The following is a 24,877-nucleotide window of genomic DNA, read 5'->3' on the forward strand; positions in this document are numbered from 1 at the left end:
GCCTGAAAATACCTAACTAGTCAAGGCCTGTGCTGCCTGTTTTTCCGAAGCCCAGAGTGCCTCATTCCTGATCTCCACCCTGAGCTCCTTCCGGGGTGTGTCAAAGGCCGGCGACTGCAGTGGCTGAGGACTCAGTCCTTGCAGAACCGACGCGGGAGCAACACCCTTTAGCAGGCAAGGGGTACAGCGAGTTAGGACTTGGGCTTATCTTCTGAAGGCTACGGTTCATGCCACTTTGTAAAGGCTCTTGGGAGAAATGAATGACTACAAATCTAAAGCAGTAAATGCACAGGAGGAGCCAGGAACACCTTGGCACACCAGACCGAAAGAAGTTACTCAAGATTACTGAGGTCCTAAGAACTCAGAAGCCAGTTTGAGGCTCCCTCTTACCAAAGATGGAATAATGTGAGCACCAATGGGGAAAAAAAAAAAAAAACTGGAATGAATTGAAAATTATCAAATATCTTTAAGTTCAGAAGTTCAAAGTCATTTTTAAAATTGAATTGGTGACCTCAGGAAGAGGTAAGGGACCTCTGTGGTTGGAGAGGAACCTGCTACTTTAAAACGCGGCAAATGAAACGAAAGCATCAAGCATTTATCTTGCTTTTCCCATGTGAACTGCACCACTGGGTAATCAAATAGTATATGGGGAGTATCTTCTTATTAAAATTATTCCAATTAACATATAGAAACAAAATGATAGAATCTCATTAACACTATTTTGCAAGTACCATGACTTAGACTTCAAACATCAATGGCTGGTGACAGCAAGAAGACAAAAGCAGATGTTATTGCCTCCAGATGAAAGAACACCTGATGACAGATGGTCTCCCCTTGAGCCAAAGGGGTCACATGGGGGTCTGATCAAGCCCCTGGATCCTGCTGCCAATGCTGGAAAAACAGAGGACAGAGGGACACAGTGACAGTGACGTGTCAGCAGCGTCCAGAACCGCGAGAAACACTGAGTTTTTTCACAGTCAAAATGCAAGAAAGCGACAGAGGAGAATCTGCACATTTAAAAAAAGGACTTAAAAAATATATCAAGGAATTCCCACCGTGGCACAGCAGAAACGAATCCGACCAGGAACCGTGAGGCTGCGGGTCTGATCCCTGGCCTCGCTCAGTGGGTTCAGGATCCAGCGGTGCTGTGAGCTGTGGTGTAGGTCACAGACTCGGCTCGGATCTGGTGTTGCTGTGGCTGTGGTGTAGGCCAGCAGCAACAGCTCCAATTCGACCCCTAGCCTGGGAACCTCTATATGCCTCGGGAGCAGCCCAAGAAACGGCAAAAAGACAAAAAACAAACAAACAAACAAAACTGATGACTTGTCTGTTGTTCGTTCTTTCTTCAGATCAGCCTAAGTAGGCGGGAGAGTTGTAACCACCGCAAGGACCGGGTTGTGGCCACGGGGAAGAAGGAAGGGAGGGCACTGAGGAAACGGTCGAAAGGGGGCGGTAACGCCAAGGCTCAGGGGACTGAGGGACCAAGGAGTTAGTGACAAAAACTGATTGAGGAGGAAAAATTGTGAGTTCTTTTCTTTTTAATGGCCATCCCCATGGCATATGGAAACTCCTGGGCCAGGGATTGAACCTGAGCTGCAGCAAGCCCAATCCTCTAACCCACTGCCCCGTGCTGGGGATTGAAGCTTCCTCCACAGCAACCCAAGCGGCTACAATCAGGTTCTTAACCCACTGCACCACAGGGGAGCTCCATCAGTTCATTTTTAATATTCCAGATGTCTATGTCCAGCTCTGCATGTGAATCCAGATGCAGAGAGAGGAGATCTGGCCTGAAACTGCAGATCTGTGAGTCATCAGCTTAAAGACAGTAGCTGAAGCCATGAAAACACATAGAGTAAAAATGGAATATATTTTTTAAAAGCCTGAAGAAAGAAGCCTGGTTTAATTGTCAGGGAGAGAAACAGCAGCTACCAAAGGCCCCTGGGATGGACAGGTCAGAAAGGCAGGGAAAAAACCCAATTGGGGGTTGTTCCAAAAGTCCAGAAGAGAGAGTTTAACGGGGATGAGCGGGGAGTGGTCCAAATGTCACCTCGCTGTGAAGATGCGCAAAGATGACCACCTGCAGGATGACCACCTGCAGGGTGACTCACTCATTTCTGTTTTCGGGGACACAGCTGGAGCTCGATACATGTAAACGTCCATGTCGTGTCCATTCCAATACCTGCAAGTCTCACTTCAACATTATTTTAGAGTTATTTTTAAAAGCACATTAAAAAAAGGATACAAGGAGGAAGGACGGAAGGGAGGGAAAAAATATCTCACTCACCCTAAATGCTCCCTGGAGCCCTCTTGTCTCGCCATACCCCAGATCACGGGAGGTCATCCTATGAAACAAGGCACAATCTGAGTTCCCCAAGCTTCAAATGTCTGGGGGAAACAGACTAGCTCATGGCAACAGCACAAATTCAAGGTTTCCTGGCTCGTGGGCCCACGTGAAAATGTAGGACTTCCACCTCCTTGAGAATTTCCTGCCCCTCAACCTCCAGTCAAACAAACCCAAGATGTGTCCCACAGGTGCTTAGATGAGACGCTGCCCTTTTTCTCAGGAACCCCTACTGGGCAGTTCAGTTCCCCATCCTGCCATTTCACCAGCACGAAGGTTTCTGCTGGAAGCAGCTTTGGATCCCTCACCAGGTGTTATTCCTCTACCAGATATGCCACTGACCTCTGCGGTCAAGCACTAAGACTAAACACCCAAGAGCCCTCAAAGTGCCCAAATCCCATGACTTTCTGTGGGGAGCTGGGCCCTCTCCCCTCTGCGTAGCATCTGTAAGAAGCGCCCTAAAGCGGTAATGCTCCTGCTTCCATTGACTTACAGACCTAAGCAGAGGAGTTCTTTCCATTTAAAAACATGCTGTTATTACAGTATAGTCGGTACACAGTGCGCCAATTCCTGCTGCACAGCAAAGTGACTCAGTTGCACACGCATACACACACATATGTATACGTATATATACATATATATATTCATTCTTTTAAAAAAAAATTCTATTCTTTTCCATTACGGTCTAACCCAGGAGCTCTTTCCAATTTTTAACTCACAGACCTCGTTTTCTCCCCAGGATTCAGACTTGGATTGTTGCTATATCTATCTTTTCATATTTGTCCATTCATTTCACAATTGGGGAGATTTATGTGCTTAGACTTAAGAGTGCTTAATTTAAAAATTAAGCCACATAAATGAATGAGCGAGAGCAGACATGGGTTATAAATTATTGAATTCAGCCCAGAAGTCATCTTGCAACAGGTTTCAAGGGCACACTGCTGATAAGCCAAGCAGCCGCCACTTGTGGATGCTGCTCTAGGGTCCCGCCTCCCAGGGCGCAGCCGCCAGTCCTCGTTCTCTGTCCCTGAGGACCTCTGGCCCTCTTTCTGTTTCAAATACCAGGCTCCCTCCGTTCCTCTCCAAATTCCCAAGAAAGAAACCAACTGGTCGAGCTAATTACCACTGTTCTTGCATGGACATTTGTGTCAGGACATCCCACGAGCCACTTACCCGCCTCAAGGGTACCAGTGCCATATGGTACCAACAAGAAAACATGTATAAGAAGCCTCCCAGGAGTTCCCGTGGTGGCGCAGTGGTTAACGAATCCGACTAGGAACCATGAGGTTGCGGGTTTGGTCCCTGGCCTTGCTCAGTGGGTTAACGATCCGGCGTTGCCGTGAGCTGTGGTGTAGGTCGCAGACGCGGCTCGGATCCCAGGTTGCTGTGGCTCTGGTGTAGGCTGGTGGCTACAGCTCCAATTTGACCCCTAGCCTGGGAACCTCCATATGCCGCGGGAGCGGCCCAAAGAAATAGCAAAAAAAAAAAAAAAAAAAAAAGAAGCCTCCCAGAAGGACTCGGTGGGAGTGGCAGGCATTCTCGGGCACGATCTTCCTCCACAGTGAGGAGAATGCCTATACACACTGACCTTCAGCAGAGCGAATGTCCTGGCCACACAGTAAGCCCTCAAATTAGAGCGCCTCGGCTTAAAGAAAAGTCTCAAGGCCATGACACGACATTTAAGTCTCTTTAGGATAGAGCTCCACTGGTCTCGTTTTAACTATCAACATATCTTACCTTGAACTCTAATAAAAGAGAACATTTGTCCGAGCTAACAATATGCCTGGCGGTTTTCGGTTTTCTAACAGTGTTACATGGATTTACTGATTAACACAAACTACTCCTTATTAGTCCTGTTCCACCAGTGAGAAAACCGAGACACAGAGAGCTTTAGTACTTGTACAAGACACACAGCTCATAAGTGGCTGAATTCAAACCCAGGTAGTAAGGCTTCAACGCTCAGAAGTTAATCACAACCTATACTGCCTCTCAGACATCAACTAGTATTACCAACACAACAACAGTAAATAAATAACAGCGTCGATGATTGTTATCATGCACTGTTGCCAAACAATGCACTAAGGGGTCTACATACATGGATGCAAAACTAACGTTCTGCCCTTTTGCCATTAGGAAAAAGCTTTGGCGAAGTTCCCCTTGTCGCGGAGCAAAAAAAACGAACGCAACTGGGAACCAAGAGGTTGTGTGTTCCATCCAGGGCCTCTGTCAGTGGGTGGAGGTTCTGGCGTTGCCCTGAGCTGTGGTGTAGGTCACAGACACGGCTCAGATCTGATGTTGCTGTGGCTGTGGTGCAGGCCGGCAGCTGTAGCTCCAATTGGATCCTTATCCTGGGAACCTCCAAAAGGCGAGGGTGCGGCCCTAAAAAGCAAAAAAAAAAAAAAAAAAGAAGAAGAAGAAGAATTGGCATCATCATTCGTAGCTATAAAAAAAGCTATAACATTTCCTTTAAGCACCGTATTAGCTGCACGCCCCCAAGTTTTTATATCTTCTATCTTTGGCATTGAGTTCCATTTCCTTGCGCTCTCTCCATCAACCCACTAAAATACTTGGAAGTGCTTTGTTTCAATTCCAGACATCTGGGGAGTTTCAGTTTTCTTGTTTATCTCTAGTTTAAGTCTACTGTGGTCAGAGAAAATACTCTGAAGAGCTTTGGGGCTTTGAATACTTCGAAAGCGTTGGGGATTCTCTACGGCTCAGCTTATTCCCGATTTTGGTACATGTTCTCTGTGCATCAGGTTTCCTCTATTTCCACCTACTTCAAAGGACTGACCTTGGCCGAGATAACGTCGCAGGTTAAGAAATGTGTGACATTCCAAGCTCAAAGAACCGGTGTGGAGCTAGGTCTAGTTCTTATTCTTCTCCCAGTTACTCTTTTCCCCTTGGTTTTTCAAAATGTAACGCATATTGCTTCTAATTAAAAACAGGATAAGGAAAAAAACCGCTTGTATTCGCCGTACAGTTCTGCGCTCTTCTCACCCACGAGGAGGACTGGGCCGCCTCGCCTTCGAACTCCAGCAGCGGCGGAGGCCCGGGCCCAGCCCCGCGGCCCCCACGGCACCTGCGCGCCCGCCCCAGCCCAGGCCCCGCCCCGCCCAGGCCCCGCCCCCCGGTGGCGCCGGCCCAGGCAGGGCCGAGGGGCGGGGCCCAGGCAGCGTGCTGACGTCAGAGAGGGCGGCGACGTCGCGGGGCCGCGGGGGCGCTGACGCCGGTGGCCGCTCTGTGCGCGGTACCGGGCCCGGGCAGCTGCGGGGCCGTAGGACCTCGCGCGGCGTCCGCCAGCTCCGGGGCGGGGGCTGCGGCGGCGAAGCCCCCTCCCCGGGGAGGCGGGGCCTGGGCGAGCTTCCCGGCTGGGGAGCGGCGGCGGCGGCCGGGAAGGATGCATCAGAAGCTGCTGAAGAGCGCGCATTACATCGAGTTGGGCAGCTACCAGTACTGGCCCGTCCTGGTTCCCCGCGGCATCCGCCTCTACACCTACGAGCAGATCCCCGTGTCCCTCAAGGACAACCCGTACATCACCGACGGCTACCGGGCCTACCTGCCCTCCAGGCTGTGTATCAAAAGGTAAGGTCTGGCCGCCTCCGCTGGGCGCGCCTGGGGGGCGCGCCGGCGGCCCCTCCTCTTGCACATCCTTTTTGTCTGGTCCGCCTGCTGTTTTCCCCCCTTTTCTCTGTGCCCGTCATTTCCTAGCTGCCCCATCCTTTTCATCCCTTCTGCCACCTCTCCTGTCTTGGTATCCTTCCTTCTCCCCGCTGGGGTGCTTGATCCGTGGGACGAAGACTGACAGTAACAGTGGTCGTAATCACTAACTCTCCCGTGGCACTTGGCTGTTTATGGAGAGATTTTACATCCTTTATTCCATTCAGTGCTTATCGGGATACATGTTGGAATCGACCCCACTGACGATGGCTGAGCCATACTTGCCCCTGTGTATACCTAAGCTTTGTTTATTTTTAAGGCAGCCCTGTGGAAATTCGGACGTTTGGGGCCAGATAAATGCCTGTATAATAGGAGTAAGTTCACATTGCATTATATATGTATTACACAACATATATATATAAAATCAAGGAGATATATATATATATATATATATATATATACACACACACACACACACACACACATTCATTCATTCATTTAGCAGATACTCTGAGCCCCTGCTAGGTACCAGGCACCCTACTAGGTCCTGGAAAGAACAGCAGGCATAACTCTTGTTCTTATGGAGCTGTCGAGGTCTAGCCTGGGTGCTAATTACACTATTACATAATAACCGCTGTGAAAAACGCTGTGTGGGAAAGGCAAAGAGAGCCTGTAACAGCCACCACCCTCCATTAGAGTGTAAGAAGCGACTTTAAGAAAGGAATTTTTTCATCTAAACTTAAAACTGAGTCCCTTCAAAGCCTGGGTTTAAAAAAACAAAACCGAAAAATCTAGTGTTCTAGTTCTTAGGCTAGCTTTCTGTTAGAACTCACAGAAATTAATTACAGGACCCCACTTGAAGAGAATTAAGATACAGATGTTGGTTAGCTCTAGGTCCCTGGAGTGACAAAACCCACTGCTGGAATGTGGACTGTTGAATTGCTCGAGCAGTAACCACATGTCTGCTTCTTGGTCTTTTCAGCATGGTCTTGCCCTGGTTCTTTCGCCCTGCCTGCTTTGAAAGTGCTTTTGGGACTCACAGTCACTAGGTGCCATCACTGTCCATCCCTACGAGTCTTCAGTGGATGGCCCAGGGGCTTCACAGTTTGAATCCTAGGGACTGCTTTACTCCCCATTGCCTCCTTTGTGTGAGTTACTAACACAGGAAGGCAGAGCTGGGCTCCGCTGTGGGCGTGGAGTTCCACAGAGATAGAGCAGGCAGTGAATTGCCTTCAGGGGTTTTATACCCACCTGGTGGTGGTCCTCTGCATTCTGATACCAGGGTCCAAACCTCAGGGATCAAAGAGTGAAATACAGTGCTTTAGATCTTCAGCTGTTGAGTAAAAAAGACTTGGGCATGCAGCTCTGCCACTTAACAGCTATGAGACCGTGGACAAAGTTTACCTCTCCCAGCTTTATTTTCCCACTGGTAAATAAAGGGGTAATTACAGTATCTGCTTCAGAAAGTACTAAGGACCAAATGGGATTAGGTATGTCAAATGTTACACAGAGCCTGGCACATAATAAGTACTCAATAAATGATGACTTATTATGGTTGCATTTGAAGGTGAAGTTGGTTGGTGATTTTGACGCCGAGCAGAGTACAGGTCTCACCTCTCACTGAATGAGAGTAGATCAGATCTTCTGTGGAGATACTCTTCCAAGTGCCCTTCCCGCCGGCATGGTCTTTTCCAGGTTCAGCTCTTCCCCTCTCTTGGCTGTCAAGAAAGACAGGACAGATTTGGGATATAGGAGAGGTTTAGTATGTCACAGTTGCTCTGCCAGTACTCTCTTAGTTGGAAGGAACATGCCAAGACTGTGGCTCTCTGCTCAATCAGGTTACACTGGTTTTCCCAAAACGAAAAGTTCGGAGGCAGCAGGCAGTGTGATAATGGCTGTCATAGTGCTGAGGTTAGACGTGTTTCCTCCCATTTCTGTGTCCCCCCCCCCAATAGGAGTAGTTTTTATACTTGAGACTTAACAGGATAAAGCCTGAAATTCACAATACGAGGTCCACTCTCTCCATGATGAGCATCTGTGTGAGACCCTGCTGTGGTTATGACATGGGCAGCTGGCGACTGATGCAGATTCACTATTCGAGTTATGTGTTGGTACTTACTAATAAGGATTCTAAAGCAGCGAAGGTCATAGATTTTAGTTGAAACAAAAGATTAGATTTTGCTAGAGAAATGCAAGCAAATTTTAATCTTGAGTCATGATGTCACCTTTCAATAATCTGATGAGTCCTAGCCACAGCTGGAGAAACATCACACAGACTCAAGGAAGGAGCTGGAAGGGACTTGCTGCAGTATCTAATCCAGGGCTCTTGTTTTCGAGATGGAGAAATTGAAGCCAGAGAGGTTAAGTGACTTGCTTATGATTGCAGAGCCAATTGTTGCCCAGCAGGGGAGTGAAGGGACAGTGCACCTCCTGATTCCAGGCCGGTGTGGAACACTCTGCCCTGGCCTGCACCACCAAGACTACCTAAACTCAAACTAGTTGGGGCATACCGAAAGAGGGCAACTAGTACTGCTATTGAAAGTAAACTCCTGGAGTTCCCGTCGTGGCTCAGTGGTTAACGAACCCAACTGGTATCCATGAGGACTCAGGTTCGATCCCTGGCCTCCCTCAGTGGGTTAAGGATTTTGCGTTGCTGTGGTTGTGATATAGGCCGGTAGCTACAGGTCCGATTCGACCCCTGGACTGGGAAACTCCATATGCCTCGGGTGCAGCCCTAAAAAGACAAAAAAAAAAGAAAAAAAAAAAAAAAAAGTAACCTCCTATTGTTCCTAAAAGAATAAACTCATGCCACCTGGAAACTAGTTTGGTTTCAAAACAAAGTTGTTGCAGCATGCCTGTCTTAAAGGGCATTTCCAGTAGACCAGTTTCTGTGTATCCTGCTTCTCTCAAGTGTGTTTAACTTTGCGTGTAATGACTACTAAAAAGGTCTTTCACGTTCGTGCCTAACCGTACATCTAGCAGGTTTTCTGATACCTATGACTGAACGTCAGCGTGTGTCAGACTGACTGGCACCCAGTTTTAATCTGCACGTTCATTTTTGTAGACATTTAGCATCTCATCTGAAGCAGACACTGTGCTTAGAACAGTGGTGTCATAAAGATGGATGGTGCCAGCCTTCAGGGAGTTGATGAGCTGGAGGATGAGATGGAATTTATATATAAATAACTCCGATGAAGGAAGGAAATGGTAAATGTGATAGAGGTGAACAAGAAAAAACTGCAAAATCCCAGGATTGATGGAGATGTGGAAAAAAGCTGAAAAATTAAGCTAAATGGTCGATCAAATTTAGAACGGCAAAGATGGGGTTAAGGGCCTAAAGTGGCAAGTGTTGGATAACCCCCAGTTGTCCCTGACCTTTTAAATGCTGACAGCAAGCGAGCAGAGAATCTGAGCTGCTGGTTTTGTTTGTTTGTTTGTTTTTCCAGTTTGTTTATTTTATCTAATGAGACGGTTAACATCTGGAGCCATTTGCTGGGCTTCTTTCTCTTCTTCACACTGGGAATCTACGACATGACTTCTGTGTTACCGTCGGCAAGTGCTTCCAGAGAAGATTTTGTAATTTGTTCTATTTGTCTTTTCTGCTTCCAGGTAAGTCATTTCGCAAACACTTTTATGGCTGAGGAGAGCTTTAGTCCGCAAGCTCGGGCAGGGACCTTACTGCACACCCACTGCTTGTTTTCAAGAGCCCCAAATAGCATGTAGGTTAGCTTGTCAACGTCTCCAACAGAAGCACCGAGTCTGCTTTTATGAGAGTGTAATTGGATATTATGAGAACCTATTTGAAATCCAATAAGTTTTCAAGATGGAGAAAATTTCTTTCTTTTTCTTTTTTTCAGACATCTCTGCTTTAAGATTAATACAAGGATAGGAATCGCTGGTTGTACTTTATTTGCTGACTGAAGCAGAAATTATTATCTGCTTAAAACTTGTTTGAGCAGGTGTCTCTTTTCCTATTTGTATGTCTATGACTTCTGTGTTTGTTCCCATATCCTCTTAGTTTTAATGTTTTGTGGGTATTGGTCTTTTCTCTCACCTTAATGTTAATTTCCTTTGGTCCCTTTTCCACTCACCTAGTTTCACATACTTTCACTTTCTCCTCCTCTCTACCTGTTGTATTTCGATAGTTCCTCAGCTCTGTCATTTTTCTTCAGGGATCTGTAGAAGTGCCTTTAGGAGTTCCCATCATGGCTTATTCAGGGGGAATAAATCCAGCCAGTATCCATGAAGATGCAGGTTCGATCTCTGGCCTCACTCAGTGGGCTAAGATCCAGCATTGCTGTGAGCTGTGGTGTGGGTCGCAGATGCAGCTTAGATCCTGAGTTGCTGTGGCTGTGGTGTAGGCCGGCAGCTACAGCTCCCATTGGTCCCCTAGCCTGGGAACCTCTGTATGCCGCACTGGCACTCGTAGCCCTAAAAAAGAAGCGGGGGGTGGGGTGGGGGGTGTTTCATTTAATACTTTTTCAAACAGGTAATTCTAGAGAAGAAAAATAATGCAGACCAAAATCCGGTTGACATTTTTTAAATCAAAAAAAAAAAAAAAAAAATGCATAGAGGACCGAAAAACACAAAAACGGAAAGAAAAAAAATGACCTCGTGCCGCTCTCCTTGCGAGGGGAGGTGTAAGTCGGCTGCGGCGTTGCTTTCATTGTGTTTCACCTTCATCGCTGGTCTCAAAACGCGGGACTTAAATGATCAGGAGACACACGAGGAGCATCTCCACCCTCCTTTTCTTCCAACTTAGTCTCTAGAGTAATATTTAAATTTTTTCAGGAACGAATACTTGTGTTTTTTGTGTTATTCTTTGCAAATTATTTTTTACGTAATTTTTAAAGTATACTCTTTCTCAGGTTTAATTTTTGTTCTGATTGGAGCCTCAAGATCTCTTAGAATCCCTCTCCAGTTTTATGATGAAAATAACTTCTTCCTAGTTAAGTGTGGAGATGCATCTTAGAGACTGCAGTGCTGTTTCTAATCCTCAGTAAAAACAACTGGTTCGCCGTCTACTGTCAGTTAGGTAGATCCTGTCTCCTTCGAGGATCCCACGTGCTCGCCTCTCTCACAAGGCCTGCCCTTTATCCACCCACCCACAGCTGCTATCCCTTTGGGGAACCCCCTCTAATTTTCATAATGGTTTAAGAAGAGTGTGAATTGAAAAATTGAGACGATGAAATCATTTAAAAATGGAGAAAGCTGAGGCTGGAGAGAGAGAGGAGCAACGGGATCCCCAGGTATTTGGTTATCCTGGCCAGCGCCCCCTGGTAGCGGTCGTGCTGCGGTCATCTGTCTGTCTCGACCCAGTTCTAATCCACAGCAGGGAACTGCCCAGGAAACGGAGTGTATTCAGTATGTCAGATACTTCTCAGCCAGTTTTTACAGCAACCTTAACAACACATCCCTTTTCACACAAAACAACATAAGTTAACTTTGCTGAAACTCGGATGTTCTCCAGAAACACTGCATATTTTATATTTTACTTTCTTTCTTTCTCTTTTGTCTCTTCTAGGGCCGCACCCGTGGCATATGGAGGTTCCCAGGCTAGGGGTCTAATTGGAGCTACAGCTGCCAGCCTACCCCACAGCCACAGCAACGCCAGATCTAAGCAGTGTCTGGGACCTACGCCACAGCTCACGGCAACCCTGGACCCTTAACCCACTGAGTGAGGCCAGGGGTCAGACTCGCATCCTCATGGTTCCTAGTCAGAGTCATTAACCGCTGAGCCACGATGGGATCACCTGTGTATTTTACTTTCCTCTTGATTCTGTAGTTTTACTCTTTCCACTTTTATTTTCCTTCTCAATGAAATCAGCTTTATTATTGTTTCTTATTCTTACTGTCAGATGGTAGAAATTCAAGCAAACAAAAAAGCGTTTGGAAGAAAGTGAACATCATTGGAAATTCCACATCCCCGTTTGACATTTGGGTCGTGGTTCCTCCCGAAGTTTGTGCAGACACAACTCCGTCACACCCGCCTGCCTGTCTCCCTCCTCTGCAGCTTCGGGGCAGCTCTGCTTGCTGCTTCGTGTCACTCAGCACAGTGACGATGGGAGTCTTTCCCTGTCAGTGAAAATATGCATCTGGGTGTTCTCTGGTTTTCCTTTGTTTTATCTCAGGGATAATCCGAGGAAAAAAACAAAAAACTCCTGCTGCTTCAGTTAGATTTAATGGGGTCAATAAACTCTGACTTGTAGCTTAGTAACTAACCAATAAGGATTTTAGGTGGCTGCTGGAGAAACGAGATCAGATCGTGGCTAGAAATCGTGTTTTGAGTATTGATGCCGAGGCCTTGGGGACTGACAGGGTTGTTTACTGGCCGGACTATGGAATAGCTAGAGAACTTCATCTGTCCATCCCCCCCCCCCCTGCCCCCCACTGTCCCTGGCTCTGTATAGGCTCTAGTCATTGCTTCCCAAGGCTGTTCCTGTGACCTCTCATCGCAGCCTTTCTCTAAGGGTGCGCTTAAGATCTTGAGTAGCAGTATCACACACAGCCCACACTATTAAAGTCACGCTCCTCCATGTGCGGCTTTATCATCCTCACATCCTCTGGAAAGCCACGGGGCGTTTCTCAACGGTCCTGTGCTTCTCAGTGTGCTGCTTTTCCTGTGGGCTCTCCAGTGAACCTGTGGGCCCTTATTTATGTCCTTGATGAGTGCCACGTCCACGTAGGGTCCCGCGCAGGTGGCAGCCCTTCTCGAGGTAAGAAGCTCTCCTCCTCCTGCTCTTCCCACCCCTCGGGCGCACAGATGCACTCGGGGATCTGGGACCCTCCCTCCTTTGTTTTCTAACTGGGCTCTGCACTGACGTTTCCTCTGATTCTTCCCGCATCGCCATTTGTTCACTTGGTTCAGAAACATCTCTTCGAGAGTAGAGGGTTCCTCTTTGTGCACCCAGTGCATGACACACAGTGGGTGTTCAGTGGCTGGAGGGAGTTCAGCGGTAGAAACCTTATCAATCTTCAGAACAGCTGATTTAATCAGATGAGTCTGATTCTCAATGTAGCAACATAAAAAGTCAGCCTAAGTCATAATTATTTTTCCTTGAATGCAGCAAAGCCATGTTTAACTTAACAGTAAACTCTCTACAATGAAGTCTCATACAGACCTGAAAAGTCTTAAGTGAAAAAAAAGTAAATATCAGGACAGACGATATGTTTTCATTTGATTAGTCTAAAAAGGTATGTATCCTGCGTTCCTGTGGGTTTGTGTGTAGACTTCTGCATCACAGGTGTTTGACATGTTCATTGAAACTGTCTAGAGTGACGTTAAAAATGTTATCAGTGGCTGCCACTAGGGAATAGATTGAGAGGGGCTTTTTTTTTTTAACACATACAAGTCCTTATTTGATTTATTTTTAAGGATATGTGTTACTTCCATAATTAGTTTTAAAAAGGAAATTTGGAGTTCCCATCATGGCTCAGTGGTTAATGAAACCAACTAGGAACCATGAGGTTGCGGGTTCTATCCCTGGCTTTGCTCAGCGGGTTAAGGATCTGGCATTACCGTGAGCTGTGGTGTAGGTCGCAGACACGGCTGGGATCCCAAGTTGCTGTGGCTCTGGCGTAGGCCGGTGGCTGCAGCTCCAATTCAACCCCTAGCCTGGGAACCTCCATATGCTGTGGGAGCGGCCCTAGAAAAGACAAAAAAAAGACAAAAAAAAAAAAAGGAAACTTATTTGTGGATCAGAATAAACTTCAGTAGATTTCCTTCTACTCAGCTATTCATTTAGACGGCTGGCATTTTAGGTTTCGCTCTTTATGACTGTTGTGCCCATTTGAGCCCTGAGGCAGCAGGCTCAGGGAAATGGCTTAGGGTCAGGCCCGGAGCTGGGGCCCAAGTCCAGGCCTGTTTGGCTGAGAAGCCTGGGCTTTTGCTCTGACCGCTCCCTCAAACGTCATGCGCTAGCTGCTTCAGGTTTTTTGTTGTTTCACTTCGCTAAGATTTGTTTTCTTTTCCATAGGTCTGTATGCTTTGCTCTGTGGGCTATCATCTTTTTTCCTGCCATCGATCAGAGAAAACCTGTCGAAGATGGATGGCATTAGATTACGCAGGAATTTCTGTTGGAATACTGGGCTGCTATGTCTCTGGAGTATTTTATGCATTTTATTGCAATAATGTAAGTAACTTAAAACATTTTATATTCTGCCTTTCGTGTAGGGCCTGGCTTTTCTTGTCAAGGATCCCTTGAATTAATGAATAAGCGTGTAATTAGTTAACCTAGAGAAGAGACAGAAAAGCCTGCGGAGGCATAAACTCATTTTTCGAGAGAGCCCTGTGGTCCCTAGTGTCTATTATCAGTCCCTACTCACTTTACTCATTTTCCATGGGAAAAGAACATACGGAGAGAGAGGCATTTTCTGGAACTTAGCATAAACGTGAAATTGCTACTGTTTTCCCGCCTAGTCCGCATAGCTGTGTGATGCCTCAGATGCACATTACATGTCTTTTATTGCTGTGTTTATAGAGTTGAAGTTAGCACTTGCTAAAGTGAAGAAGGCTTAGTGGTTACTGCGTCCCCTTTTCCCTTCTCGTCCTTGGCCCCTCTCTCTGAGTGTGTTGCCCCGTATTCTTAGACGAGAAGGATGTCTTCCTTCCCTCAGTCTTACCTTGGAGCAGGCCACCACGTGGGTGGTGAGTGTCTTTAACAAACACCTGCCTATTCTGAGTTCTGGGTTTTTTTAAATAGTTATTTCCCGCATACAATTTTTTTTCTACTGTACCACATGGTGACCCAGTCACACATACATGTACACGTTCTTTTTCCTCCCATTATCAGGCTCCATCATAAGTGACCAGACATAGTTCCCAGTGCTACACAGCAGGATCTCATTGCTCATCCATTCCAAAGGCAATAGCTTATATCTGTTAACCCCAAGCTCCCAGCCACCCCACTCCCTCCCCCTCCCCCTTGGCAACCGCAGGTCTATTCTCCAAGTCCATGATTTTCTTTTCTATGGAAAGGTTCCCTTGTGCCGTATATTAGATTCCAGATAGAAGTGACATCATATGGTATTTGTCTTTCTCTTTCTGACTTAACTTCACTCAGCATGAGAGTCTCCAGTTCCATCCATGTTGCTGCAAATGGCATTATTTTGTTTTTTTTTATGGCTGAGTAGTATTCCATTGTGTATATATATTCTGAGTTCTAGATCACACTGCTTTCTGACCCTAAAGTTACAAAAGTCGGTTTTTGCCTGGTGCAAATCAGCATTTGAAACATTGTGGTCAGGTTATCCAGCAGCTGGTTTAAATATGTTGAGCAGCTGAACTACCTCCTCACTTCTTATCTCAGCCAAGAGGGCCAGCTGACTCCTCCCGTGGGCTCAGGACATTTGCAGCGTCCCCACCCCTTCACTCTCTTCCTCTCCTGCTCCCCTCCATGCCCTTTCTTCCCCCTTCTGTATTTCCAGTTCCTTCCCCTTCAGAGCCAGGACAGAGCTGCTCTCCCAGAAGCAGTGTACCTACCAGTCACTTGCAGTCCTCGCCCCAGCACTGGAGCCTGTCCTGCTGAGCCCATCCTGCGGAGCAGGTGGTCCTCATTTGTCCCCAGCCTTCACTCCTTGGGAGGACTGGCGGCAGTGCAGCCCTGACTGTTGGGAATTCTTAGGTAGGACCTTCGTTGCTACACAATAATAGAAAAAACTGTCCCCACTGCTGGAGTGTAAAATGAGCAAAGCAAAAAATCATAGATTTGGTTTGACTGTAAGAGCGTTATTAATTTTAGCCACTTATATATGAGCCGTTTGCTTTTTAGGCCTGATTACTTTGGAAGATAAGCATAAAGTTAAATATATACATAATTTACTTGTGAATTGATTTATTTATATCTGTTCATCTTTCACAACTTATTCATTTTGCAGAAAACTCTTTACATCTTTTGGAGTTCCCGTCTTGGTGCAGCAGAAACGAATCTGATTAGGAACCATGAGGTTGCAGGTTCGATCCCTGGCCTCAATCAGTGGGTTAAGGACCTGGCGTTGTCGTGAGCTGTGGTGTAGATCGCAGATGCAGCTCAGATCTGGCATTGCTGTGGCTGTGGTGTAGGCCAGCAGCTACAACTCCAATTAGACCCCTAGCCTGGGAACCTCCATGTGCTGTGGGTGCAGCCCTAAAAAGACAAAAGACAGAAAAAAAAAAACAAAAAAACTCTACATCTTTAAAAAAAAAAATAGGAATTTAGGCGTAGTCATGAAATTAAATTGTTTTTGCTTATCTTATTCTATATTTTCCTGAAATGTGTTTTTTGTTTACCTCTTCCCAAATGTTTCTGAGTATCAGAGAGTAGGGGATACTTTGTAAATCTTTTCTCAGGAAAACTGAAATCCGAGGTAAAGAGAAAAGAAAACTATTAGAGCTAATACAGTCCATGATCATTTAAAGGAAAAATTTTCTTCCCTCAGGTATCTAATCATTTCCAAATATTCCGTAGCCATAGTGGCTTTGTACCTTTTAAGGAACACAGGCTTCTTTGAGACTGAGATTGAAAACTGTGGACCCTCCATCCCAGATAATGTGTGTTGTTGGGGCACAAACTGACCAATTATTTTGACATATAAATTTCAGGAAGTATAGTGGTCCCAGAGAAGTGCTTGGAGCCCAGGCTAAGAACTCTGTCCGAGGTGATGCTAACTTTTGAGCTTCAAGACCAGCTTTTCAGCCACTCATTTAGATACTTAAATATTCTGTAACTCCTTCAAACTTGATACATTTTTGGAGTTCCTGCCGTGGCTCAGTGGAAACGAATCTGACTAGTATCCATGAGGATGCAGGTTTGATCCCTGGTCTCGATCAGTGGGTTAAGGATCCAGTGTTGCTGTGAGCTGTGGTGTAGGTCACAGATGCAGCTCAGATCCTGTGTTGCTGTGGCTGTGGCGTAGGCCAGCGGCCCCCTACCTTGGGAACCTCCATATGCCGCAGGTGCAGCCCTAAAAAGCAAAAAAAAAACAAAACAAAACTCTAATTGGAGCTACAGCTGCCAGCCTACAACACGCCATAGCAACGCCAGATCTGAGCTGCGTCTGTGACCTACACCACAGCTCACGGCAACGCCAGGTCCGCAACCCACCAAGCAAGGCCAGGGATCGAACCCACAACCTCATGGTTCCTAGTCGGATTCTTAAACCACTGAGCCACGACGGGAACTCCCTTGATATATTTTTAAAAGAACATCCTTCCTTGCTTCCCCATTCTCTCCCCTGCACACATGCACACACACACAGTCTCTCTCTCTCTCTCTCTCTCTCCCTCTCTCTCTCCCTCTCCCCCCCTCCCTCCCTCCCTCCCTCCCTCTCTCTCTCCCTCTCTCCCTCTCTCTATCCCTCCCTCCCTCCCTCTCTCCCTCTCTCCCTGGATCATCTTTGTTCATTTGCTCCTTAGTAAAAGCCATTTGTGTGGCCTTTCATACAAGTAACAGCTGAGCCATCCTCGGCTGCCTTCTCACACATCCAGTCAAGCATGAAGACTTTATTTCAAAAGCGTCTCCTGAATACGTTGTTCACATCTATCTTCCTTGTTCAACAAGAGTACAAGCTCCTAATTTCTCCCCGAATCACTCTTTCTATTAATCTTCTGGCTGGCTTCCTGTCACCTCTTCTTTTTTAAAACACTGATGTCAGGGTTTTCATTCTAATGAGTCTGTCTGGAAAACAACCACGTCATCTGCTTCTTCAAGAGCTCTCCATTCCCCGATCCCTAGTCTGCCTTTCAGCCTCACTTCCCAGAACCCCCTACTCCAGGGGCTGATCCTTTTCCTTGAGGGCGCCCTCCTCCCAGAGTCTTCTGTGTTCCTCAGGACCCAGCTTAGATGTCATTTCTTCTGTGAAGCATTTTCTAGCTGCACCAGATACCAATTGCTTGCTCTTCTGTGGTTCTGTAGCATTGTTCATAACTCGATGACGGTACTTATCATTAGATGATAACTGTTTGTTTTTGTGTCTGCCCCCGTAATAGCTGTGCGCCCACCCGCTGAGAGAGCTCATGTCCTAGTCATCTTTGTTTCCGCAGGACTTAAATTGCCCCGGCATGCGATAGATACTCAGGAAGGCTTTTGTATGAACACATGTGTTCTTTACCAGCTCATTTGGGGATCTGGTTTATCATCCTAAGAAACCCAACAGCTGTATGCAACATGCCTTGTTTTAAGGAAGGAAGGTGATCATGTTTGGAAATGAAAATGCCAAATAGAATTTGGAATGTGTAATGTAGAAGCCAAAATTAGAAATTACTCTTTTCCTTCCCTTACTGTTTTTATTTTATTTATTTTATTTTATTTGCTTTTTAGGGCCACACTCTCAGCAGTAGGGGTCTAATCAGAGCTACGGCTGCCGGCCTACAACCACAGCCACAGCCACAGCCTCGCTAGCTTGGAGCCTCGTCTGCAACCTGCACCACAGCTCATGGCAACACTGGCTCTTTCACCCCTGCTCGAGGCCAGGGATCGCACCACAACCTCGTGGTTCCTAGTCACATTCGTTGCCACTGGGCCGTGGTGGGAACTCCCCTTACTGTCATTAACCATTGCAATTGGGTCTCCTTGCATTCCAGTACTGGCGGCAGGTGTACTTGATCACAGTGCTGGCTATGATCCTGGCGGTGTTCTTTGCGCAGATTCACCCCAATTACCTCACCCAGCAGTGGCAGAGGCTCCGTTCTGTCATCTTTTGTTCTGTTTCGGGATACGGAGTGATCCCTACTCTTCACTGGGTTTGGCTCAATGGAGGCGTCGGGGCTCCTATTGTGCAGGTGGGTTCAATGTGCTCAGTATGTGTCATGGTTGGGTTTTGTTTTGTTTTGTTTTGTTTGCCCTTTCGATTTTACTCCTTTGGGTAAAGTAGTACAGTCAGGCCGCGGGGGCAGGTCTCTGTCATCTGAGAGCATAGTTGTGACTGTGTAACAATGCGATAATTTCTTACAAATAAACACACCTCCTCTGCGGGGACGGAACTCTAACCGCTTTTTCTGCTGTGATGTAGTTCTGTGAAGTGACGCGTTCTTAGTTCTCTTGCTGCCACCCTTAGCGTGTAAACAGCCAAGTCCTTACTGTGGAGGACGCCGCCCACCGTCCAGCTTTGTCAGCCAGGGCGGGGCGGTGCCGGGGATAATAACACAAAGGAGCAAGGGGGGGCAGCTGCTTCCTCTGTGTGTGTGTGTGTGTGTGTGTGTGTGGAGGAGGCGGCGTGGGAAGGACTTCCTCTTGGACCTGTGGAGTCTGAGGTGCCCCTGGGATGTAAAGGTGGAGATGGGGTCCGGACTTAGCTCAGAGTCTGAGGCCAGTGATGGAGACCTGAAAGCCATTACCGTCTGGGTGGCTGGAGCCATGGAGCGGTTCCACCCAGCAAGGAAAATGTATTGGAAAAAGAAAAGAAGCACGGTTACAGTCAGAAAACATGGGGGAACCGTGGGGGTACCTCAGGAAGACCCTCAGTGAGAATTCCTCGGCATTCTTGAGAAGGAGATTAGAAGTAAGACTTAAGTTCTTAGAGATTCATATAAAAATGCTTTAACTGGGTGCTAGAGAGTAAACTTGAGAATTTTTAACATAAGCAATTATGCCGAGAAATGTAGAAGAAATCACACATACTTGTTGCAGTGGCCACGTTGGAAAAATGGGGATTTGAATGGAGGTTTTATTCAAAAGAATTATTTTTTGGAAGAAGCAGAACTAGTAGAAGGCTTGTATAGACTTGCGTGAAGTTGGCAACAACTTCACAGTCGGAAGCATCTGAATATCAAACTAAAGAGAGAGGAGGTTGGAGTTCCCGTCGTGGCGCAGCGGTTAACGAATCCGACGAGGAACCATGAGGTTGCAGGTTCGGCCCCTGCCCTTGCTCAGTGGGTTAACGATCCGGCGTTGCCGTGAGCTGTGGTGTAGATCGCAGAAGTGGCTCGGATCCCGAGTTGCTGTGGCTCAGGCATAGGCTTGGCAGTTACAGCTCAGATTCGACCCCTAGCCTGGGAACCTCCATGTGCTGCAGGATCGGCCCAAGAAATGGCAGAAAGACAAAAAGAAAAAAGAGAGGAGGCGATTAGTGAGTGGAGTGATTATGATCTGGCCACGCTGCCCATTTGAGGACAAGGTGATGCTTCCTTTGTAACATTCGGAAATGGGGAGAAAGGTGAGAGAGGAGTGCTGAGGAAGTTCCCTGATCCCGGTATCTGTGAAAACATGATTTTTATCTTGCTTTGATGCCCTGAAAATAAGTAGAAAATAGAGCAGGGAATTGCCCCTCCAGACTTCATCCTAACCGAAAAGGAACAGCTAATTATCGACAGAGAAGTGAGTGAAATTTGGGGAGAGGGAAACATATCCTTTTAAGCTTTATCGTAACAAAGAAAGAGGACCAGACCCATTAAGCCAGCTCATTTTAGAGAAATTCAGAGGGAAAAAAAGAAAGAACATTTCTGTGTTCAGAAATCTTCAAATAGAAATAAGGCCTAGGAAGACAGTGATTCCTAAGATGCAAGTCTGATGTCACAGATGATTTCAGTGTAGCAATAAAGGGATACTTTTAGGTAAATTCTCTAGTAAGCTCTGCTTTTAAAGAGCTGGAGAGGGAGGCACTTAACCAAAGATGAAAAGCTCCAAAGAGCTGAACCTGGGCGGTTGGCTGGAGTAGCATCCTGGAATGTGTAAGAAATCAGAGGTTGATTCCTCTGAGGAGACAGTATTTAGGGCAGGGGCTGATTCTCAAATATTTGTAGAAGGAAGAGGAGTAATTTGTCTTTATTTCTTAAATGACTTCTTGGTAAGTTAGGTTTATAACCAGATTTAGGAAGAGTATGTATAAGTTCGAGCTGGCTGATCTCCTCAGAGCAGGGAAAAGCTTTCCAGGAGAGCGGGGAGAGTATCGTAGTGTTGAGAAGGCCGTGTATCTGGGCGGTGGGACAGATTGCATGGTTGGACCAAGCCGCTTGGGTCTTTTCCAGCCTCGAGTCCCTTTTCAGTCCCTTTACCTGCTCAGCTGGTCCCTCCATTCCCACACGCGTCCCCGATGCACCTGTGCTGTCGATGGGGCTGGGTGCCCTGCGGATGTCACACTGTGGGAGCTCTGGGTGCTGTGGTTCCCTGGACTTGAAGGCAGTCTCTGGGTTCCCTCCTGTGGGTGCTTCCTTCAGGACCGAGAGCAGGCTTTCTGCTGCTGGAGGCGGTCTGCAAAACCAATTCGGATTTAACAGACGTAACCCCCACCTGTAAAGTCTAATTCCGCACATCAGAGAATTCTGCGGATTAGACTTACAGTAAATTCGAAATTCAGTCGCAGCTGGGAGATCTGTGAAAAACGCTCCGTGTGTTGCTTTTCAGGACTTTGCGCCCCGCGTGCTTGTGATGTATGTGATCGCTGTCCTCGCTTTCCTGTTCTACGTTTCCAAGGTTCCGGAAAGGTACTTTCCAGGTAGGCATGGCTTCCGCCGTGGCCGGGCTCTTTATTCGGGCGGTATGGTGGAGGTATGTATGTCAGAGCATCAAAACTGCGGATTTTTTTCTCAGTATCATTGGTTATAGACTGGTGCTTCTCTCCTCAGCTCTTCTCTAAATCCCTAGCTTTCAAATGGCTTCCACAGACTTTCTTTCACTGTCACACTATGAGTCTAGCCAGTAGATAGAATTATCACCATTTCGCCATCGTGAATGCCTGACAAAGCTGGGGGTCTGCTGACTCCCAGCCACTCCTTTTTTGTGGGGCCCTCGTTAGCAGTTACCATTTGCTTCTTTGTGTATCAACTTATGCTTTAAAATGAGTTTATGTATGCAGAGACCCGTAAAACAAACAAGCAGCAGAGGCTAATGAAGAGAAGCCAGGTTCAGGGTTACGTCACAGTATACCTCTTGTAAGTTTCTGTGCAATAGATAAAGCCCATCAGTCTGGCTTTCAGCTCCCTGGTGCCCAGGGGTAAGAAAATAATAGGAGTTAAGGTTCTTGGTGTCCCAAGATATCCCCACGCCTGACGCTTAAGAAAAGGACCCATCTCCCTGCTTCTTCGGTCCAGAGAAAAACCATCTTCTGATGGGAGATGAGGAAGAGGACACTGGGGAGGGCACCAATGCTCCCCACGCCGTGTACCGGCTTGTGTGGGAGCTTCGGCCCCAGAGTCAGACAGCATGGGTTCAAATCCCCCTTACTTGCGAGTGAAACCTTCTCCGCTCGGCTCCCTCCTCTGAAACACGAAGATGACACTTTTCTCTCCCAGGGTTGTTGTGCAGGTTAGATGGGAACATGCACGTGAAACATGCAGCACAGCTCCTCCCAAGCAGCGAGCACTGGGGAGGGCTTAGCAGTTGCTACTGCGATGCCCTCAGCCCGCTTCGCAGATGGAGTCTGTGGCTCAGTGAGGGGCCGAGTGATGTGAGTCCAGGGGGGCTTTGGCTCGAGTCAAGAGTTACCAGAGATGGAGCAGCAGTCTTTGGGTCTGGGGGCTGGAAGTAGGGGAGCAGTTTCGGTTCAGATTGCAGGTTGTCCTCCCTCCCCCCGGGTGAAGAATCTCCTCCACAGCGAGTCCTAGATAGGACTGTGCCCCTCGCCACGAGTGTTGGTAGAGAAGAAGGGCCGAGACACCTCGAACTGGAGAACCTCAGAAGGCAGGCTTGCCTCTGTGCACGTGGGTTTCGCCACGGCGTCAAAAGTCAGACTGGAATATACGGCGAAGAACCTGGGCGTCAGCAGCTTCCGTGGCGGCACCGCGGACGGGACTGGCATCCGGGAGGGTGCGGTTCCATCCCTGGCCTCGCTGGGTCGGGGCTCCGGCCTTGCCCTGAGCTGTGGTGCGGGTCGCAGACACGGCTCGTGTCCCCCGATGCCGTTGCTGTGGCGGAGGCCGGCAGCTGTGGCTCCGATGGGACCCCTGGCCTGGGGGCCTCCCCGCGCTGTGGGCATGGCCCTCAAAAGCCGGAAAAAAGAGGAAGCTGGGTGTAAAGGCCAGGACTCCGGGCAGGGCCAGGACTTCCCTCAGAAAACAGTTCTAGGGAAGTACATTTTTTATCACTTTGTTAATATTTTATTTTTAATTTCTTCGTCATCAGTACATGTGGAAAATCAACATTGAAAGTTCTCTGCACTCTGTGTAGAGATTATGGCCGTAGTGTTTTTACGCCTTAAAATATTCAAATCAAAACTCCCAGTTGTCTAGTATAAGACACCTACACAAGGTCAAAAGTTAGTAACTTGATGTTCCTCAAGACGAACTTGCCGAAAAGCACATGCCCCGTGTGGCCGACTGAGTAGAGGTACAGATACATTTGAGCAGCAGAGATGCGAGACCGTAAGAAGTGCCAAGGCATTTCAGAGCAAAGTGAGGGTCACGGGGGTTCCTGAATGCTCGGCTTGGAACCCTTGGCTGGCCAGTCCTCATTTACTGCCCGGCTCGAAAGAGAAACATGCTATAGTGGCGGCGAGATGGTGAATGAATACGGTGAAACCAACACAGTTCATCCTTGGAGTTCCTGTTGTGGCTTAGTGCTTAAGGAATCTGACTAGCATCCATGAGGATGTGGGTTCGATCCCTGACCTCACTCAGTGGGATAAGGATTCGGGATTGCCACAAGCTATGGCATAGATCGCAGATGTGGCTCGGATCCAGCATTGCTGTGGCTGTGGTGTAGGCTGCAGCTGCAGCTCCAATTCAACCCCTAGCCTGGGAACTTACATATACAGCAGGTGCAGCCATTAAAAAAAAAAAAAAAAAAAAAACCTAAAGAATTTACTTTCAGCCGAGATTAAATTGTTTTAAATATAGGAGTTCCCATCATGGCACATCGAAAATGAATCCAACTAGGAACCATGAGGTTGTGGCTTCGATCCTTGGCCTCGATCAATGGGTTAAGGAACCGGTGTTGCCATGAGCTGTGGTGTAGGTCGCAGACGCAGCTTGGATCCGGCATGGCTGTGGCTGTGGTATATGCTGGCAGCTACAGCTCCGATTCAACCCCTAGCCTGGGAACTTCCGCATGCCTTGGGTGCAGCCCTAAAAAGCAAAAAATTAAAAAATAAAATAAGTAAATATATAAACACGATATTTGATGGGTTCAGGGATCTCCAGGATGTCCACGGACAGAACTCAATGGATCTGTGATACTCGTGTTACAATTAATAAGTTTTCCTTATAATACTCAATATTTTATGTTTTTAAAAATGAGTCTGTGAGCTTCACTAGGCTGTCAAAGGGTTCCATGGCACCAAAAAAAGGCTAAGAACCTCCACAGAAAGAATTCTGTTGACTTAAACTTTAAAACTTACACGCCGTATGATTATTCTTCTTGGTAAGAAAAGACAGAGAAGGTTTTTATTATGTGACCAGAGAAGCACCGTAAGTGAGGAAAAGTTATTTACATTTAGATTTCCATAGCTCTACATTTTATTTACTTTGTTATTTTTCAGGATGCTTCCCACATGTTAGTTATTTAATCTCCTTGGAATTTAAACTTTAACCACAAAGAGAAATTAAGTAATTCTCCTAAATTGTATATGAACTAATCAGCCTTGATTAATTAGCCTATTACTAATTACATTTTGTAGATTGTTCCAGTAGTCTGATAGCACAAGATTCAGATCTGAGCTTTTTTCTTATACATCTGCTTAAATGAAAAGTGCAGGAGTTCCCTGATTGCCTGGTGGTTAAGGATCCAGCGTTGTCAGTGCCGTGGCTCAGAGTCCATCCCTGGCCTAGGAATTTATGCATGCCGTGAGCGTGGCCAAAAAAATAACTTTAAAATTTTTTTTTTAAGTTTTTAAAGACTACAGAGAAAACCAACAAAGAATTTTGGAATTCCCATTGTGGCTCAGCAGGTTAAAGACCCGATGTTGTCTCTGTGGGGATGCGGGTTCAATCCCTGGCCTCACTCAGTAGGTTAAGGATTCGGCCTTACCGCA

At 47.0% G+C, this 24,877-nt stretch overlaps 1 protein-coding gene and 1 long non-coding RNA gene across 15 annotated transcripts in view; one reads left to right on the plus strand and one right to left on the minus strand.

Annotated features, from left to right (window-relative positions):
• Positions 1-5,402, minus strand: part of LOC146401113 (uncharacterized) — a 51,568-nt gene extending 46,166 nt beyond the window's left edge. For 3 of the 6 annotated variants that reach the window (XR_014813534.1, XR_014813537.1, XR_014813532.1), the window contains exons 1-2: positions 5,133-5,272; positions 2,285-2,342 (exon numbers count right to left, since the gene is read on the minus strand). This is a non-coding gene — a long non-coding RNA (uncharacterized LOC146401113). Of the gene's footprint in view, positions 1-2,284; positions 2,343-4,436; positions 4,721-5,132 lie in introns of all 6 variants that reach the window. The other 3 variants (XR_014813536.1, XR_014813535.1, XR_014813533.1) reach the window with 2 other exon arrangements.
• A 125-nt stretch (positions 5,403-5,527) lies between these two features.
• PAQR3 (progestin and adipoQ receptor family member 3) overlaps positions 5,528-24,877 on the plus strand; it is a 29,308-nt gene continuing 9,958 nt past the window's right edge. For 4 of the 9 annotated variants that reach the window (XR_014813515.1, XR_014813516.1, XR_014813517.1 and 1 more), the window contains exons 1-5: positions 5,528-5,923; positions 9,445-9,607; positions 13,975-14,130; positions 18,558-18,755; positions 21,316-21,406. Coding sequence is in view for 4 of the 9 variants with exons in the window: in XM_003129372.6 (XP_003129420.1) it covers positions 5,739-5,923; positions 9,445-9,607; positions 13,975-14,130; positions 18,558-18,755; positions 21,316-21,406 (793 nt within the window). In the remaining 5 variants the exon portion in view is untranslated. Of the gene's footprint in view, positions 5,924-9,444; positions 9,608-13,974; positions 14,131-15,424; positions 15,716-18,294; positions 18,756-21,315; positions 21,407-24,877 lie in introns of those variants that run through there. The other 5 variants (XR_014813518.1, XM_084973733.1, XR_014813519.1 and 2 more) reach the window with 4 other exon arrangements.

This window comes from Sus scrofa, chromosome 8 (genome assembly GCF_054392235.1).
Source record: "Sus scrofa isolate SSC_HxYL_T2T_F1_AM1 chromosome 8, Sscrofa_HxYL_maternal_Yorkshire_Landrace_v2.0, whole genome shotgun sequence".
In the NCBI taxonomy this organism is placed as follows: domain Eukaryota; kingdom Metazoa; phylum Chordata; class Mammalia; order Artiodactyla; family Suidae; genus Sus; species Sus scrofa.